This window comes from Salvelinus fontinalis, unplaced genomic scaffold (assembly GCF_029448725.1).
Source record: "Salvelinus fontinalis isolate EN_2023a unplaced genomic scaffold, ASM2944872v1 scaffold_0006, whole genome shotgun sequence".
In the NCBI taxonomy this organism is placed as follows: Eukaryota; Metazoa; Chordata; class Actinopteri; order Salmoniformes; family Salmonidae; genus Salvelinus; species Salvelinus fontinalis.
In genome coordinates, this window is record NW_026600215.1 from 1,516,267 (window position 1) to 1,539,428 (window position 23,162).

Consider the following 23,162-nt stretch of genomic DNA (forward strand, 5'->3'; position numbering starts at 1 on the left):
TCTGCTCGGCTATGAAAAGCCAACTGACATTTACTTCTGAGGTACTGACCTGGTGCACCCTCTACAACCACTGTGATTATTATTTGACCCTGCTGGTCATCTATGAACAATTGAAAATCGTGAAGAACAATCTGGCCTTAATGTCTCTAGGTTTCTTTCTAGGGAGTTTTTCTTAGTTTTGGGTTCTAAGCTGGGTTTCTGTACAGCACTTTGTGACATCTGCTAACGTAAACAGGGCTTTATAAATACATTTGATTGATTGAATTCCAAAGAATGACTCAATAAAATCTTTCACCTTCAATAAAACGTAAACGTTTATTAATTAACGTCTCAAGACAACATTCAATGCATGCACAAGTGATACAAATGTATTTGGTTTGCCAGTGTTGGGGTGGTAAGCCCTGTCCTTTGACTACTGTGTCTCTGACACCTCCGGGTTGCGTAGCTTGTTGATGACCTCCGTCAGCATGCGGTTGCAGAGGGCAGCGTACGGGTTCAGAACCACTACCTGTTGCCGGGCGAACTCACTGCCCAGGACGGCTGCCCTCTCGAAGTCCTCCCGGGCCTTATCATCCTGGCAGGCCAGCCTCAGCAGCAGGCCTCTCTGGACCAGAGCCTGACACGCTGTACGCCCTACACCCCCACTCAGAGCGATGGCACGCTCCAGGTCCTCTAGGGCTCCTGGAGGAACACAGAACCCACAGATAAAGATAAGCTCCAGGCCCTCTAGGGCTCCAGAACCCACAGATAAAGATAAGCTCCAGGCCCTCTAGGGCTCCAGAACCCACAGATAAAGATAAACTCCAGGCCCTCTAGGGCTCCAGAACCCACAGATAAAGATAAACTCCAGGCCCTCTAGGGCTCCAGAACCCACAGATAAAGATAAGCTCCAGGCCCTCTAGGGCTCCAGAACCCACAGATAAAGATAAGCTCCAGGCCCTCTAGAGCTCCAGAACCCACAGATAAAGATAAACTCCAGGCCCTCTAGGGCTCCAGAACCCACAGATAAAGATAAATTCCAGGCCCTCTAGGGCTCCAGAACCCACAGATAAAGATAAACTCCAGGCCCTCTAGGGCTCCAGAACCCACAGATAAAGATAAACTCCAGGCCCTCTAGGGCTCCAGAACCCACAGATAAAGATAAGCTCCAGGCCCTCTAGGGCTCCAGAACCCACAGATAAAGATAAACTCCAGGCCCTCTAGGGCTCCAGAACCCACAGATGACGCAAACGGCGAGAACAAGCGTTTGTATGTAGACTTTAACAGGGTTACTTTCAAGGACATGTGGGTTTAAGATGAAAATGTGGTTGATATCATCACTAAAAATCCCCAAACATTTATATTAAGTAGAACACTGTCACCGCATGTGGTTGATTTCAGAGACATGCTTCACAACGTACTGAACTGTAAATTATAAACTTATAATAAGTATTAAGTTTATAATAATTATATAGCTTGTAAACCACAAAACTGCATAGTGGGTGATATGAAAGTAAGGTGACTGGTCCTTCTGCAGTATACAATGCCTTGCTAAAGTATTCACCCCCTTGGCGTTTTTCTTATTTGGTTGCATTACAACCTGTAATATAAATAGATTTTTATTTCCCATTTCTATTTGGATTTCATGTAATGGACATACACCAAATATTCCAAATTGGTGAAATGAAATGAAAAAAAATATTTGTTAAAAAAAAATTTAAAGATAAAAAAAAAACAGAAAGTTGTGCATGCATTTGCATTCACCCCTTGAAGCCACTAAATACGATCTGGTGCAACCAATTACCTTCAGAAGTCACATTATTAGTTAAATAAAGTCCACCTGTGTGCAATCTAAGTGTCACATGATCTGTCACGTGATCTCAGTATATATACACCTGTTCTGAAAGGCCCCAGAGTCTGCAACACCACTAAGCAAGGGGCACCACCAAGCAAGCGGCACTACGAAGACGAAGGAGCTCTCCAAACAGGTCAGGGACAAAGTTGTGGAGAAGTACAGATCAGGGTTGGGTTATAGAAAACTACAAAAAAATGCCAATACTTTTGCAAGCCACTGTATAGGTGGCCTCAGCAGCCTACTTTGGTGTAGTGGTGTAGATTTACCTTCTGTGTCCTCCTGGAGTCGTCTGGTCTGGGCCCTGTTGTTGTAACCAGAGGCTCTCTGCGGCAGTGTGTCTATGGCCTGGCTGAACCGTTCCAGGGCTGTGGGTAGATCCCCAGCCTCTGCTGCTGTGACCCCCTCCATCTCCAGGTCTTTGACCTGCTGAAGCAGCCCCACCTCAAAGCCACTGTCTGGAGGAGACAGATAAACAGTAATGGATTGACAGGTGTTGTGGTATAGAAGACTGAACAACAATAACAGGGGTGTCACTAGACATTCATAAACACAGAAAAAAATCCCATTTTGAAAAGACTTTAAGAGGAATATAAATGCTCTGGAGTCAGAATAAACCACATATGTTATAAAATGATGAACATGAAACAGCACATCACACCAACACACTACAACCACCACACTACAACCACCACACTACAACCACCACCACACACTACAACCACCACACTACAACCACCACCACACACTACAACCACCACACTACAACCACCACCACACACTACAACCACCACACACTACAACCACCACCACACACTACAACCACCACCACACACTACAACCACCACCACCACACTACAACCACCACCACCACACTACAACCACCACCACCACACTACAACCACCACCACACTACAACCACCACCACACTACAACCACCACCACCACACTACAACCACCACCACACTACAACCACCACCACACACTACAACCACCACACACTACAACCACCACCACACTACAACCACCACCACACTACAACCACCACACTACAACCACCACCACACTACAACCACCACCACACTACAACCACCACCACACTACAACCACCACACACTACAACCACCACCACACTACAACCACCACACTACAACCACCACCACACTACAACCACCACCACACTACAACCACCACCACACTACAACCACCACACACTACAACCACCACCACACTACAACCACCAACACACACTACAACCACCAACACACTACAACCACCACACACTACAACCACCACCACACTACAACCACCACCACACACTACAACCACCAACACACTACAACCACCACCACACACTACAACCACCACCACACACTACAACCACCACCACACTACAACCACCACCACACACTACAACCACCACCACCACACTACAACCACCACCACACACTACAACCACCACACACTACAACCACCAACACACTACAACAACCACCACCACACTACAACCACCACCACACTACAACCACCACCACACTACAACCACCACCACACTACAACCACCACCACACTACAACCACCACCACACACTACAACCACCACCACACTACAACCACCACCACCACACTACAACCACCACCACACTACAACCACCACACTACAACCACCACCACACTACAACCACCACCACACTACAACCACCACCACACACTACAACCACCAACACACTACAACCACCACCACCACACTACAACCACCACCACCACACTACAACCACCACCACACACTACAACCACCACCACACTACAACCACCACCACACACTACAACCACCACCACACACTACAACCACCACCACACTACAACCACCACCACACTACAACCACCACCACACTACAACCACCACCACACTACAACCACCACACTACAACCACCACCACACTACAACCACCACCACACACTACAACCACCACCACACTACAACCACCACCACACACTACAACCACCAACACACTACAACCACCACCACACTACAACCACCAACACACTACAACCACCACCACACTACAACCACCACCACACACTACAACCACCACCACACACTACAACCACCACCACACACTACAACCACCACCACACACTACAACCACCACACACTACAACCACCACCACACTACAACCACCACCACACTACAACCACCACCACACACTACAACCACCACCAACACACTACAACCACCACCACACTACAACCACCACCACACACTACAACCACCACCACACTACAACCACCACCACACACTACAACCACCACCACATACTACAACCACCACCACACTACAACCACCACCACACTACAACCACCACCACACACTACAACCACCACCAACACACTACAACCACCACCACACTACAACCACCACCACACACTACAACCACCACCAACACACTACAACCACCACCACACTACAACCACCACCACACACTACAACCACCACCACACTACAACCACCACCAACACACTACAACCACCACCACACTACAACCACCACCACACACTACAACCACCACCACACACTACAACCACCACCACACTACAACCACCAACACACTACAACCACCACCACACTACAACCACCACCACACTACAACCACCACCACACTACAACCACCAACACACTACAACCACCACCACCACACTACAACCACCACCACACTACAACCACCACCACACTACAACCACCACCACACTACAACCACCAACACACTACAACCACCACCACCACACTACAACCACCACCACACTACAACCACCACCACACTACAACCACCACCACACTACAACCACCACACTACAACCACCACCACCACACTACAACCACCACACACTACAACCACCACCACACTACAACCACCACCACACACTACAACCACCACCACACTACAACCACCACCACACACTACAACCACCACCACACTACAACCACCACACTACAACCACCACCACACTACAACCACCACCACACTACAACCACCACCACACACTACAACCACCACCACACTACAACCACCACCACACACTACAACCACCACCACACACTACAACCACCACCACCACACTACAACCACCACCACACACTACAACCACCACCAACACACTACAACCACCACCACACTACAACCACCACCACACTACAACCACCACCACACTACAACCACCACCACACTACAACCACCACCACCACACTACAACCACCACCACACTACAACCACCACCACACTACAACCACCAACACACTACAACCACCACCACACACTACAACCACCACCACACTACAACCACCACCACCATACTACAACCACCACCACACTACAACCACCAACACACTACAACCACCACCACACTACAACCACCACCAACACACACTACAACCACCAACACACTACAACCACCACCACACACTACAACCACCACCACACACTACAACCACCACCACACTACAACCACCAACACACTACAACCACCACCACACTACAACCACCACCACACACTACAACCACCACCACACTACAACCACCACACACTACAACCACCACCACACTACAACCACCACCACCACACTACAACCACCACCACACTACAACCACCACCACACACTACAACCACCACACACTACAACCACCACACTACAACCACCACCACACACTACAACCACCACCACACTACAACCACCACCACACACTACAACCACCACCACACACTACAACCACCACCACCACACTACAACCACCACCACCACACTACAACCACCAACACACTACAACCACCAACACAATACAACCACCACCACACACTACAACCACCACCACACTACAACCACCACCACACACTACAACCACCACCACACACTACAACCACCACCACACACTACAACCACCACCACACTACAACCACCACCACACTACAACCACCACCACACTACAACCACCACCACACACTACAACCACCACACACTACAACCACCACCACACACTACAACCACCACCACACTACAACCACCACCACACTACAACCACCACCACACTACAACCACCACCACACTACAACCACCACCACACACGACAACCACCACCACCACACACTACAACCACCACCACACTACAACCACCACCACACTACAACCACCACCACACTACAACCACCACACACTACAACCACCACCACACTACAACCACCACACACTACAACCACCACCACACTACAACCACCACACACTACAACCACCACCACACTACAACCACCACACACTACAACCACCACCACACTACAACCACCACCACACACTACAACCACCAACACACTACAACCACCAACACACACTACAACCACCACCACCACACTACAACCACCACCACACACTACAACCACCACCACACTACAACCACCACACACTACAACCACCACCACACTACAACCACCACCACACTACAACCACCACCACACTACAACCACCACCACACACTACAACCACCACCACACACTACAACCACCACCACACACTACAACCACCACCACACACTACAACCACCACCACACTACAACCACCACCACACTACAACCACCACCACACACTACAACCACCACCACACACTACAACCACCACACACTACAACCACCACCACACTACAACCACCACACTACAACCACCACCACACTACAACCACCACCACACACTACAACCACCACCACACACTACAACCACCACACACTACAACCACCACCACACTACAACCACCACCACACTACAACCACCACCACACTACAACCACCACCACACTACAACCACCACCACACACTACAACCACCAACACACTACAACCACCACCACACACTACAACCACCACCACCACACTACAACCACCACCACACTACAACCACCACCACACTACAACCACCACCACACTACAACCACCACCACACTACAACCACCACCACACACTACAACCACCACCACACACTACAACCACCACCACACACTACAACCACCACCACACACTACAACCACCACACACTACAACCACCACCACACACTACAACCACCACCACACTACAACCACCACCACACTACAACCACCACCACACTACAACCACCACCACACACTACAACCACCAACACACACTACAACCACCACCACACTACAACCACCACCACACACTACAACCACCACCACACACTACAACCACCACACTACAACCACCACCACACTACAACCACCACCACACTACAACCACCACCACACTACAACCACCACCACACTACAACCACCACCACCACACTACAACCACCACCACCACACTACAACCACCACCACACTACAACCACCACCACACTACAACCACCACCACCACACTACAACCACCACCACCACACTACAACCACCACCACACTACAACCACCACCACCACACACTACAACCACCACCACACACTACAACCACCACCACACACTACAACCACCACACTACAACCACCACCACACACTACAACCACCACCACACTACAACCACCACCACACTACAACCACCACACACTACAACCACCACCACACTACAACCACCACCACACACTACAACCACCACACTACAACCACCACCACACTACAACCACCACCAACACACTACAACCACCACCACACTACAACCACCACCACACTACAACCACCACCACACTACAACCACCACCACACTACAACCACCACCACACTACAACCACCACCACACTACAACCACCACCACCACACTACAACCACCACCACCACACTACAACCACCACCACACACTACAACCACCACCACACTACAACCACCACCACACTACAACCACCACCACACTACAACCACCACCACACTACAACCACCACCACACTACAACCACCACCACACACTACAACCACCACCACACTACAACCACCACCACACTACAACCACCACCACACTACAACCACCACCACACTACAACCACCACCACACTGCAACCACCACCACACACTACTACAACCACCACACTACAACCACCACCACCACACTACAACCACCACCACACTACAACCACCACACACTACAACCACCACCACACTACAACCACCACCACACACTACAACCACCACACTACAACCACCACCACACTACAACCACCACCAACACACTACAACCACCACCACACTACAACCACCACCACACTACAACCACCACCACACTACAACCACCACCACACTACAACCACCACCACACTACAACCACCACCACACTACAACCACCACCACCACACTACAACCACCACCACCACACTACAACCACCACCACACACTACAACCACCACCACACTACAACCACCACCACACTACAACCACCACCACACTACAACCACCACCACACTACAACCACCACCACACTACAACCACCACCACACACTACAACCACCACCACACTACAACCACCACCACACTACAACCACCACCACACTACAACCACCACCACACACTACAACCACCACCACACTACAACCACCACCACACTACAACCACCACACACTACAACCACCACCACACTGCAACCACCACCACACTACAACCACCACCACACTACAACCACCACCACACTGCAACCACCACCACACACTACAACCACCACCACACTACAACCACCACCACACTACAACCACCACCACACTGCAACCACCACCACACACTACAACCACCACCACACTACAACCACCACCACACTACAACCACCACACACTACAACCACCACCACACTACAACCACCACCACACACTACAACCACCACACTACAACCACCACCACACTACAACCACCACCAACACACTACAACCACCACCACACTACAACCACCACCACACTACAACCACCACCACACTACAACCACCACCACACTACAACCACCACCACACTACAACCACCACCACACTACAACCACCACCACCACACTACAACCACCACCACACACTACAACCACCACCACACTACAACCACCACCACACACTACAACCACCACCACACTACAACCACCACCACACTACAACCACCACCACACTACAACCACCACCACACTGCAACCACCACCACACACTACAACCACCACCACACTACAACCACCACCACACTACAACCACCACCACACTGCAACCACCACCACACACTACAACCACCACCACACTACAACCACCACCACACTACAACCACCACACACTACAACCACCACCACACTGCAACCACCACCACACTACAACCACCACCACACTACAACCACCACCACACTGCAACCACCACCACACACTACAACCACCACCACACTACAACCACCACCACACTGCAACCACCACCACACACTACAACCACCACACACTACAACCACCACACACTACAACCACCACCACCACACTACAACCACCAACACACTACAACCACCACCACACACTACAACCACCACCACACTACAACCACCACCACCACACTACAACCACCACCACACTACAACCACCACCACACACTACAACCACCACCACACTACAACCACCACCACACTACAACCACCACCACACACTACAACCACCACCACACTACAACCACCACCACACACTACAACCACCACCACACACTACAACCACCACCACACACTACAACCACCACCACACACTACAACCACCACCACACACTACAACCACCACCACACTACAACCACCACCACACACTACAACCACCACCACACACTACAACCACCACACTACAACCACCACCACCACACTACAACCACCACCACCACACTACAACCACCACCACCACACTACAACCACCACCACACTACAACCACCACCACCACACTACAACCACCACCACACACTACAACCACCACCACACACTACAACCACCACCACACTACAACCACCACCACACTACAACCACCACCACACTACAACCACCACACACTACAACCACCACCACACTACAACCACCACCACACTACAACCACCACCACACTGCAACCACCACACACTACAACCACCACCACACTACAACCACCACCACACACTACAACCACCAACACACACTACAACCACCACCACCACACTACAACCACCACCACACTACAACCACCACCACACACTACAACCACCACCACACTACAACCACCACCACACACTACAACCACCAACACACTACAACCACCACACACTACAACCACCACCACCACACTACAACCACCACCACACTACAACCACCACCACCACACTACAACCACCACCACCACACTACAACCACCACCACCACACTACAACCACCACCACACACTACAACCACCACCACACACTACAACCACCACCACACTACAACCACCACCACACACTACAACCACCAACACACTACAACCACCACCACACTACAACCACCACCACACACTACAACCACCACCACACACTACAACCACCACCACACACTACAACCACCACCACCACACTACAACCACCAACACACTACAACCACCACCACACTACAACCACCACCACACACTACAACCACCACCACACACTACAACCACCAACACACTACAACCACCACCACACACTACAACCACCACCACACACTACAACCACCACCACCACACTACAACCACCACCACCACACTACAACCACCACCACACTACAACCACCAACACACTACAACCACCACCACACTACAACCACCACCACACACTACAACCACCACCACACACTACAACCACCAACACACTACAACCACCACCACACACTACAACCACCACCACACACTACAACCACCACCACACACTACAACCACCACCACCACACTACAACCACCAACATACTACAACCACCAACACACTACAACCACCACCACACTACAACCACCACCACACACTACAACCACCACCACCACACTACAACCACCACCACCACACTACAACCACCACCACCACACTACAACCACCACCACACACTACAACCACCACCACACACTACAACCACCACCACACTACAACCACCACCACACACTACAACCACCACCACACACTACAACCACCACCACACACTACAACCACCACCACACTACAACCACCACCACACACTACAACCACCACCACACTACAACCACCACCACACTACAACCACCACCACCACACTACAACCACCACCACACACTACAACCACCACCACACTACAACCACCACCACACACTACAACCACCACCACACACTACAACCACCACCACACACTACAACCACCACCACACTACAACCACCAACACACTACAACCACCAACACACTACAACCACCACCACACACTACAACCACCACCAACACACTACAACCACCACCACACTACAACCACCACACTACAACCACCACCACCACACTACAACCACCACCACACTACAACCACCACACTACAACCACCACCACACTACAACCACCACCACCACACTACAACCACCACCACACTACAACCACCACACACTACAACCACCACACTACAACCACCACCACACACTACAACCACCACCACACTACAACCACCACCACACACTACAACCACCACCACACACTACAACCACCACCACACTACAACCACCAACACACTACAACCACCACCACACACTACAACCACCACCACCACACTACAACCACCACCACACTACAACCACCACCACACTACAACCACCACCACACTACAACCACCAACACAATGCAACCACTACCACACTACAACCACCAACACACTGCAACCACCACCACACTACAACCACCACCACCACACTACAACCACCACCACACTACAACCACCACCACACACTACAACCACCACCACACTACAACCACCACCACACACTACAACCACCACCACACACTACAACCACCACACTACAACCACCACCACACTACAACCACCACACACTACAACCACCACCACACTACAACCACCAACACACACTACAACCACCAACACACACTACAACCACCACCACCACACTACAACCACCACCACACTACAACCACCACCACACACTACAACCACCAACACACTACAACCACCACCACCACACTACAACCACCACACACTACAACCACCACCACCACACTACAACCACCACCACACTACAACCACCACCACCACACTACAACCACCACCACCACACTACAACCACCACCACCACACTACAACCACCACCACACACTACAACCACCACCACACACTACAACCACCACCACACTACAACCACCACCACACACTACAACCACCAACACACTACAACCACCACCACACTACAACCACCACCACACACTACAACCACCACCACACACTACAACCACCACCACACACTACAACCACCACCACCACACTACAACCACCAACACACTACAACCACCACCACACTACAACCACCACCACACACTACAACCACCACCACACACTACAACCACCAACACACTACAACCACCACCACACACTACAACCACCACCACACACTACAACCACCACCACCACACTACAACCACCACCACCACACTACAACCACCACCACACTACAACCACCAACACACTACAACCACCACCACACTACAACCACCACCACACACTACAACCACCACCACACACTACAACCACCACCACACTACAACCACCACCACACACTACAACCACCACCACACACTACAACCACCACCACACACTACAACCACCACCACCACACTACAACCACCAACATACTACAACCACCAACACACTACAACCACCACCACACTACAACCACCACCACACACTACAACCACCACCACCACACTACAACCACCACCACCACACTACAACCACCACCACCACACTACAACCACCACCACACACTACAACCACCACCACACACTACAACCACCACCACACTACAACCACCACCACACACTACAACCACCACCACACACTACAACCACCACCACACACTACAACCACCACCACACTACAACCACCACCACACACTACAACCACCACCACACTACAACCACCACCACACTACAACCACCACCACCACACTACAACCACCACCACACACTACAACCACCACACACTACAACCACCACCACACACTACAACCACCACCACACACTACAACCACCACCACACACTACAACCACCACCACACTACAACCACCAACACACTACAACCACCAACACACTACAACCACCACCACACACTACAACCACCACCAACACACTACAACCACCACCACACTACAACCACCACACTACAACCACCACCACCACACTACAACCACCACCACACTACAACCACCACACTACAACCACCACCACACTACAACCACCACCACCACACTACAACCACCACCACACTACAACCACCACACACTACAACCACCACACTACAACCACCACCACACACTACAACCACCACCACACTACAACCACCACCACACACTACAACCACCACCACACACTACAACCACCACACTACAACCACCACCACACTACAACCACCACACACTACAACCACCACCACACTACAACCACCACCACACTACAACCACCAACACACTACAACCACCACCACACACTACAACCACCACCACCACACTACAACCACCACCACACTACAACCACCACCACACTACAACCACCACCACACTACAACCACCAACACACTGCAACCACCACCACACTACAACCACCAACACACTGCAACCACCACCACACTACAACCACCACCACCACACTACAACCACCACCACACTACAACCACCACACTACAACCACCACCACACTACAACCACCACCACACTACAACCACCACCACACTACAACCACCACCACACTACAACCACCACACTACAACCACCACCACACTACAACCACCACCACACTACAACCACCACCACACTACAACCACCACCACACACTACAACCACCACCACACTACAACCACCACACTACAACCACCACCACACTACAACCACCACCACACTACAACCACCACCACACTACAACCACCACCACACTACAACCACCACCACACACTACAACCACCACCACACACTACAACCACCACCACACTACAACCACCACCACACACTACAACCACCACCACACTACAACCACCACCACACTACAACCACCACCACACTACAACCACCACCAACACACTACAACCACCACCACCACACTACAACCACCACCACACTACAACCACCACCACACACTACAACCACCACCACACACTACAAAAACCACCACACACTACAACCACCACCACCACACTACAACCACCACCACACTACAACCACCAACACACACTACAACCACCAACACACACTACAACCACCACCACACTACAACAACCACCACCACACTACAACCACCACCACACTACAACAACCACCACCACACTACAACCACCACCACACTACAACCACCACCACACACTACAACCACCACCACACTACAACCACCACCACACACTACAACCACCACCACACTACAACCACCACCACACTACAACCACCACCACACTACAACCACCACCACACTACAACCACCACCACACACTACAACCACCACCACACACTACAACCACCAACACACACTACAACCACCACCACACACTACAACCACCACCACACTACAACCACCACCACACACTACAACCACCACCACCACACTACAACCACCACCACATTACAACCACCAACACCACACTACAACCACCACCACACTACAACCACCACCACACACTACAACCACCACCACACTACAACCACCACCACACACTACAACCACCACACTACAACCACCACCACACTACAACCACCAACACACTACAACCACCAACACACTACAACCACCACCACACTACAACCACCACCACACTACAACCACCACCACACACTACAACCACCACACTACAACCACCACCACACTACAACCACCAACACACTACAACCACCACACACTACAACCACCACCACACTACAACCACCACCACACACTACAACCACCACCACACTACAACCACCACCACACTACAACCACCACCACACACTACAACCACCACACACTACAACCACCACCACACACTACAACCACCACCACACTACAACCACCACACACTACAACCACCACCACACACTACAACCACCACCACACTACAACCACCACCACACACTACAACCACCACCACACTACAACCACCACCACACACTACAACCACCACCACACTACAACCACCACCACACACTACAACCACCAACACACTACAACCACCACCACACACTACAACCACCACCACACTACAACCACCAACACACTACAACCACCAACACACTACAACCACCACCGCCACACTACAACCACCACACACTACAACCACCACCACACTACAACCACCAACACACTACAACCACCACCACACACTACAACCACCACCACACTACAACCACCACCACACACTACAACCACCACCACACACTACAACCACCACCACACACTACAACCACCACCACACACTACAACCACCACCACACACTACAACCACCACCACACACTACAACCACCACCACACTACAACCACCACCACACTACAACCACCACACACTACAACCACCACCACACACTACAACCACCACCACACACTACAACCACCACCACACACTACAACCACCACCACACTACAACCACCACCACCACACTACAACCACCACCACACACTACAACCACCACCACACTATAACCACCACCACACACTACAACCACCACCACACTACAACCACCACCACACTACAACCACCACCACCACACTACAACCACCACCACACTACAACCACCACCACACTACAACCACCAACACACTACAACCACCACCACACACTACAACCACCACCACCACACTACAACCACCACCACACACTACAACCACCACCACCACACTACAACCACCACCACCACACTACAACCACCACCACCACACTACAACCACCACCACACTACAACCACCACCACCACACTACAACCACCACCACACACTACAACCACCACCACACACTACAACCACCACCACACACTACAACCACCACCACACACTACAACCACCACCACACACTACAACCACCACCACACACTACAACCACCACCACACACTACAACCACCACCACACTACAACCACCACCACACTACAACCACCACCACACTACAACCACCACCACCACACTACAACCACCACCACACTACAACCACCACCACACACTACAACCACCACCACACACTACAACCACCACCACACTACAACCACCACCACACACTACAACCACCACCACACACTACAACCACCACCACACACTACAACCACCACCACACACTACAACCACCACCACACTACAACCACCACCACACACTACAACCACCACCACACTACAACCACCACCACACACTACAACCACCACCACACACTACAACCACCACCACCACACTACAACCACCACCACACTACAACCACCACCACACACTACAACCACCACCACACACTACAACCACCACCACACACTACAACCACCACCACACTACAACCACCACCACACACTACAACCACCACCACACTACAACCACCACCACACACTACAACCACCACCACACTACAACCACCACCAACACACTACAACCACCACCACACTACAACCACCACCACACACTACAACCACCACCACACTACAACCACCACCACACTACAACCACCACCACACACTACAACCACCACCACACTACAACCACCACACACTACAACCACCACCACACTACAACCACCACCACACACTACAACCACCACCACCACACTACAACCACCACCACACACTACAACCACCACCACACTACAACCACCACCACCACACTACAACCACCACCACCACACTACAACCACCACCACACTACAACCACCACACACTACAACCACCACCACACTACAACCACCACCACACACTACAACCACCACACACTACAACCACCACCACACTACAACCACCACCACACTACAACCACCACCACACACTACAACCACCACCACACTACAACCACCACCACACACTACAACCACCACCACACTACAACCACCACCACCACACTACAACCACCACCACACTACAACCACCACCACACTACAACCACCACCACACTACAACCACCACCACACACTACAACCACCAACACACACTACAACCACCACCACACTACAACCACCACCACACTACAACCACCACCACACACTACAACCACCACACTACAACCACCACCACCACACTACAACCACCACCACACTACAACCACCACCACACTACAACCACCACCACACTACAACCACCACACACTACAACCACCACCACACTACAACCACCAACACACTACAACCACCACCACACACTACAACCACCACCACACTACAACCACCAACACACTACAACCACCACCACACACTACAACCACCACCACACTACAACCACCACCACACTACAACCACCACCACCACACTACAACCACCACCACCACACTACAACCACCACCACACACTACAACCACCACCACACACTACAACCACCACCACACACTACAACCACCACCACACACTACAACCACCACCACACACTACAACCACCACCACACACTACAACCACCACCACACACTACAACCACCACCACCACACACTACAACCACCACCACACTACAACCACCACCACCACACTACAACCACCACCACCACACTACAACCACCACACTACAACCACCACACACTACAACCACCACCACCACCACACTACAACCACCACCACACTACAACCACCACCACACACTACAACCACCACCACACTACAACCACCACCACACACTACAACCACCACCACACTACAACCACCACCACACACTACAACCACCACCACCACACTACAACCACCACCACACTACAACCACCACCACACACTACAACCACCACCACCACACTACAACCACCACCACACTACAACCACCACCACACACTACAACCACCACCACACACTACAACCACCACCACACTACAACCACCACCACACACTACAACCACCACCACACTACAACCACCACCACACACTACAACCACCACCACACTACAACCACCACCACACTACAACCACCACCACACTACAACCACCACCACACACTACAACCACCACCACACTACAACCACCACCACACACTACAACCACCACCACACACTACAACCACCACCACACTACAACCACCACCACACTACAACCACCACCACACTACAACCACCACCACACTACAACCACCACCACACACTACAACCACCACCACCACACTACAACCACCACCACCACACTACAACCACCACCACCACACTACAACCACCACACACTACAACCACCACCACACACTACAACCACCACCACACACTACAACCACCACCACACTACAACCACCACCACACTACAACCACCACCACCACACTACAACCACCACCACACTACAACCACCACCACCACACTACAACCACCACCACACACTACAACCACCACCACACACTACAACCACCACCACACTACAACCACCACCACACACTACAACCACCACCACCACACTACAACCACCACCACCACACTACAACCACCACCACACTACAACCACCACCACACACTACAACCACCACCACCACACTACAACCACCACCACACTACAACCACCACCACACACTACAACCACCACCAACACACTACAACCACCACCACACACTACAACCACCACCACACTACAACCACCACCACACTACAACCACCACCAACACACTACAACCACCACCAACACACTACAACCACCACCATACTACAACCACCACCACACACTACAACCACCACCACACTACAACCACCACCACACACTACAACCACCACCACACACTACAACCACCACCACACTACAACCACCACCACACACTACAACCACCACCACCACACTACAACCACCACCACACTACAACCACCACCACACTACAACCACCACCACACTACAACCACCACCACACTACAACCACCACCACACACTACAACCACCACCACACTACAACCACCACACACTACAACCACCACCACACACTACAACCACCAACACACACTACAACCACCAACACACTACAACCACCACCACACTACAACCACCACCACACTACAACCACCACACACTACAACCACCACCACACTACAACCACCACCACCACACTACAACCACCACCACCACACTACAACCACCACCACACTACAACCACCACACACTACAACCACCACCACACTACAACCACCACCACACTACAACCACCACCACACACTACAACCACCACACACTACAACCACCACCACACTACAACCACCACCACACTACAACCACCACCACACACTACAACCACCACCACACACTACAACCACCACCACACTACAACCACCACCACACTACAACCACCACCACCACACTACAACCACCACCACACTACAACCACCACCACACTACAACCACCACCACACTACAACCACCACCACACACTACAACCACCAACACACACTACAACCACCACCACACTACAACCACCACCACCACACTACAACCACCACCACACTACAACCACCACCACACTACAACCACCACCACACTACAACCACCACCACACTACAACCACCACCACACACTACAACCACCACCACACTACAACCACCACCACACACTACAACCACCACCACACTACAACCACCACCACACACTACAACCACCACCACACTACAACCACCACCACACTACAACCACCAACACACTACAACCACCACCACACTACAACCACCACCACACACTACAACCACCACACACTACAACCACCACCACACTACAACCACCACCACACTACAACCACCACCACACACTACAACCACCACCACACTACAACCACCACCACACTACAACCACCACCACACTACAACCACCACCACCACACTACAACCACCACCACACTACAACCACCACCACACTACAACCACCACCACACACTACAACCACCACCACACACTACAACCACCACCACACACTACAACCACCACCACACTACAACCACCACCACCACACTACAACCACCACCACACTACAACCACCACCACACTACAACCACCACCACACTACAACCACCACCACACTACAACCACCACCACACACTACAACCACCACCACACTACAACCACCACCACACACTACAACCACCACCACACTACAACCACCACCACACACTACAACCACCACCACACTACAACCACCACACACTACAACCACCACCACACTACAACCACCAACACACTACAACCACCACCACACTACAACCACCACCACCACACTACAACCACCACCACCACACTACAACCACCACCACACACTACAACCACCACCACACACTACAACCACCACCACACTACAACCACCACCACACTACAACCACCACCACACACTACAACCACCACCACACACTACAACCACCACCACACACTACAACCACCACCACACTACAACCACCACCACACTACAACCACCACCACACTACAACCACCACCACACTACAACCACCACCACACTACAACCACCACACACTACAACCACCACACACTACAACCACCACCACACACTACAACCACCACCACACACTACAACCACCACCAACACACTACAACCACCACCAACACACTACAACCACCACCACACTACAACCACCACCACACTACAACCACCACCACACTACAACCACCACCACACTACAACCACCACCACACTACAACCACCACACACTACAACCACCACCACACACACTACAACCACCACCACACTACAACCACCACCACACTACAACCACCACCACACTACAACCACCACCACACACTACAACCACCACCACACTACAACCACCAACACACTACAACCACCAACACACACATAATAACTAGTAACACAAATGATAACTACCAACACACACAATAACTAGTAACACATAATAACTAGTAACACACATAATAACTAGTAACATACATAATAACTACTAACACACATAATAACCAGTAACACACATGATAACTACTAACACACATGATAACTACTAACACACATGATAACTAGTAACACACATGATAACTAGTAACACACATGATAACTAGTAACACACACAAGGGCCAGTAGGAGGCACTCTTTCCTCTGGTCTAAAAAAGATCCCAATGCCCCAGGGCAGTGATTGGGGACACTGCCCTGTGTAGGGTGCCGTCTTTCGGATGGGACGTTAAACGGGTGTCCTGACTCTCTGAGGTCATTAAAGATCCCATGGCACTTATCGTAAGAGTAGGGGTGTTAACCCCGGTGTCCTGGCTAAATTCCCAATCTGGCCCTCAAACCATCATGGTCACCTAATAATCCCCAGTTTACAATTGGCTTATTCATCCCCCTCCTCTCCCCTGTAACTATTCCCCAGGTCGTTGCTGTAAATGAGAACGTGTTTACATTTACATTTACATTTAAGTCATTTAGCAGACGCTCTTATCCAGAGCGACTTACAAATTGGTGCATTCACCTTATTCTCAGTCCATTTACCAGGTAAAATAACGGAAAAATTTCAAATAGAAAAACACCAACACACATGATAAGCACATGGATAAACAACGGGTCAATCCATTGGAATAAAAGGTCCTTACCATCATCTGTCAATTCCTCCTCTTGGTTTAATCCAGGGACGTCTCCTGACGGGCTGGTGGGGTTGAAGATAGCCTGAAGTACTGCTCTGTCATGAGCTGAAGCCATTGTTACAGATTTGGGGATCCTAAGTAGTGGGAGAGGGGCGTATTTTCTCCTCAAATTCTCAGATTTTCTCCTCAACCAATCGGAGCAGGGGGTGGAAACAGGAGGACTTTGAGATCATTGGGCAGAGAGGACATCTGTATTTGGTTAAGTCAGACATAAACTCTGCTGTGAGTGTAAACTGGGAAACACTGGACACACGCACACAGAGAAATCCCCACCGTGGACTGCCACATGACATTTAGCAACAATGAATGGACTAAATTGTTTTGGGTATTTTTAAGTTTGTTTTCAGTGTATTAGACTAATAGCCTTGTTAATTTGATGACGTGTATATGTTTAAGTTGAAATGGTGCTGGAATAGAGGAGGCAGGGCTTTTGTTTCTCTCTGCCACACACACACACACACACACACACACACACACACACACACACACACACACACACACACACACACACACACACACACACACACACACACACACACACACACACACACACACACACACACACACACACACACACACAGGTTTCTTGTTTGTACAGTACATCTACACTTCTGTGAGTCTTTATTCATGTCTGTAAAAATATGCCACTTTCACAAATATAGAGATGTTAAATGTAAGGAAGTATATTTAATAAGGAGTTTGATAATTTAAAAGTTTAGTTAAACATTGTCATTGTTATTCCAGACTTCTGACCAGACAGACCTCTATATACCTGACCAGAGAGACCTCTATATACCTGACCAGACAGACCTCTATATATCTGACCAGACAGACCTCTATATACCTGACCAGACAGACCTCTATATACCTGACCAGACAGACCTCTATATACCTGACCAGACAGACCTCTATATATCTGACCAGACAGACCTCTATATATCTGACCAGACAGACCTCTATATATCTGACCAGACAGACCTCTATATATCTGACCAGACAGACCTCTATATACCTGACCAGACAGAAAGACAGACCTCTATATATCTGACCAGACAGACCTCTATATATCTGACCAGACAGACCACTATATACCTGACCAGACAGACCTCTATATACCTGACCAGACAGACCTCTATATACCTGACCAGACAGACCTCTATATATCTGACCAGACAGACCTCTATATATCTGATCAGACAGACCTCTATATACCTGACCAGACAGACCTCTATATACCTGACCAGACAGACCTCTATATACCTGACCAGACAGACCTCTATATACCTGACCAGACAGACCTCTATATACCTGACTCGACAGACCTCTATATATCTGACCAGACAGACCTCTATATATCTGACCAGACAGACCTCTATATACCTGACCAGACAGAAAGACAGACCTCTATATATCTGACCAGACAGACCTCTATATATCTGACC

At 50.6% G+C, this 23,162-nt stretch overlaps 1 protein-coding gene across 1 annotated transcript; it reads right to left on the bottom strand.

The window, feature by feature from the left end:
- Window positions 1-289: 289 nt before the first annotated feature.
- ttc36 (tetratricopeptide repeat domain 36) lies at window positions 290-21,816 on the bottom strand. The gene is made up of 3 exons (XM_055910388.1): window positions 21,670-21,816; window positions 2,101-2,289; window positions 290-681 (listed from the first exon to the last, which is right to left on the bottom strand). Exons 1-3 carry the CDS (start codon window positions 21,773-21,775, stop codon window positions 413-415), a joined length of 564 nt encoding a protein of 187 aa, XP_055766363.1. The 5' UTR covers window positions 21,776-21,816; the 3' UTR covers window positions 290-412.
- Window positions 21,817-23,162: the final 1,346 nt, after the last annotated feature.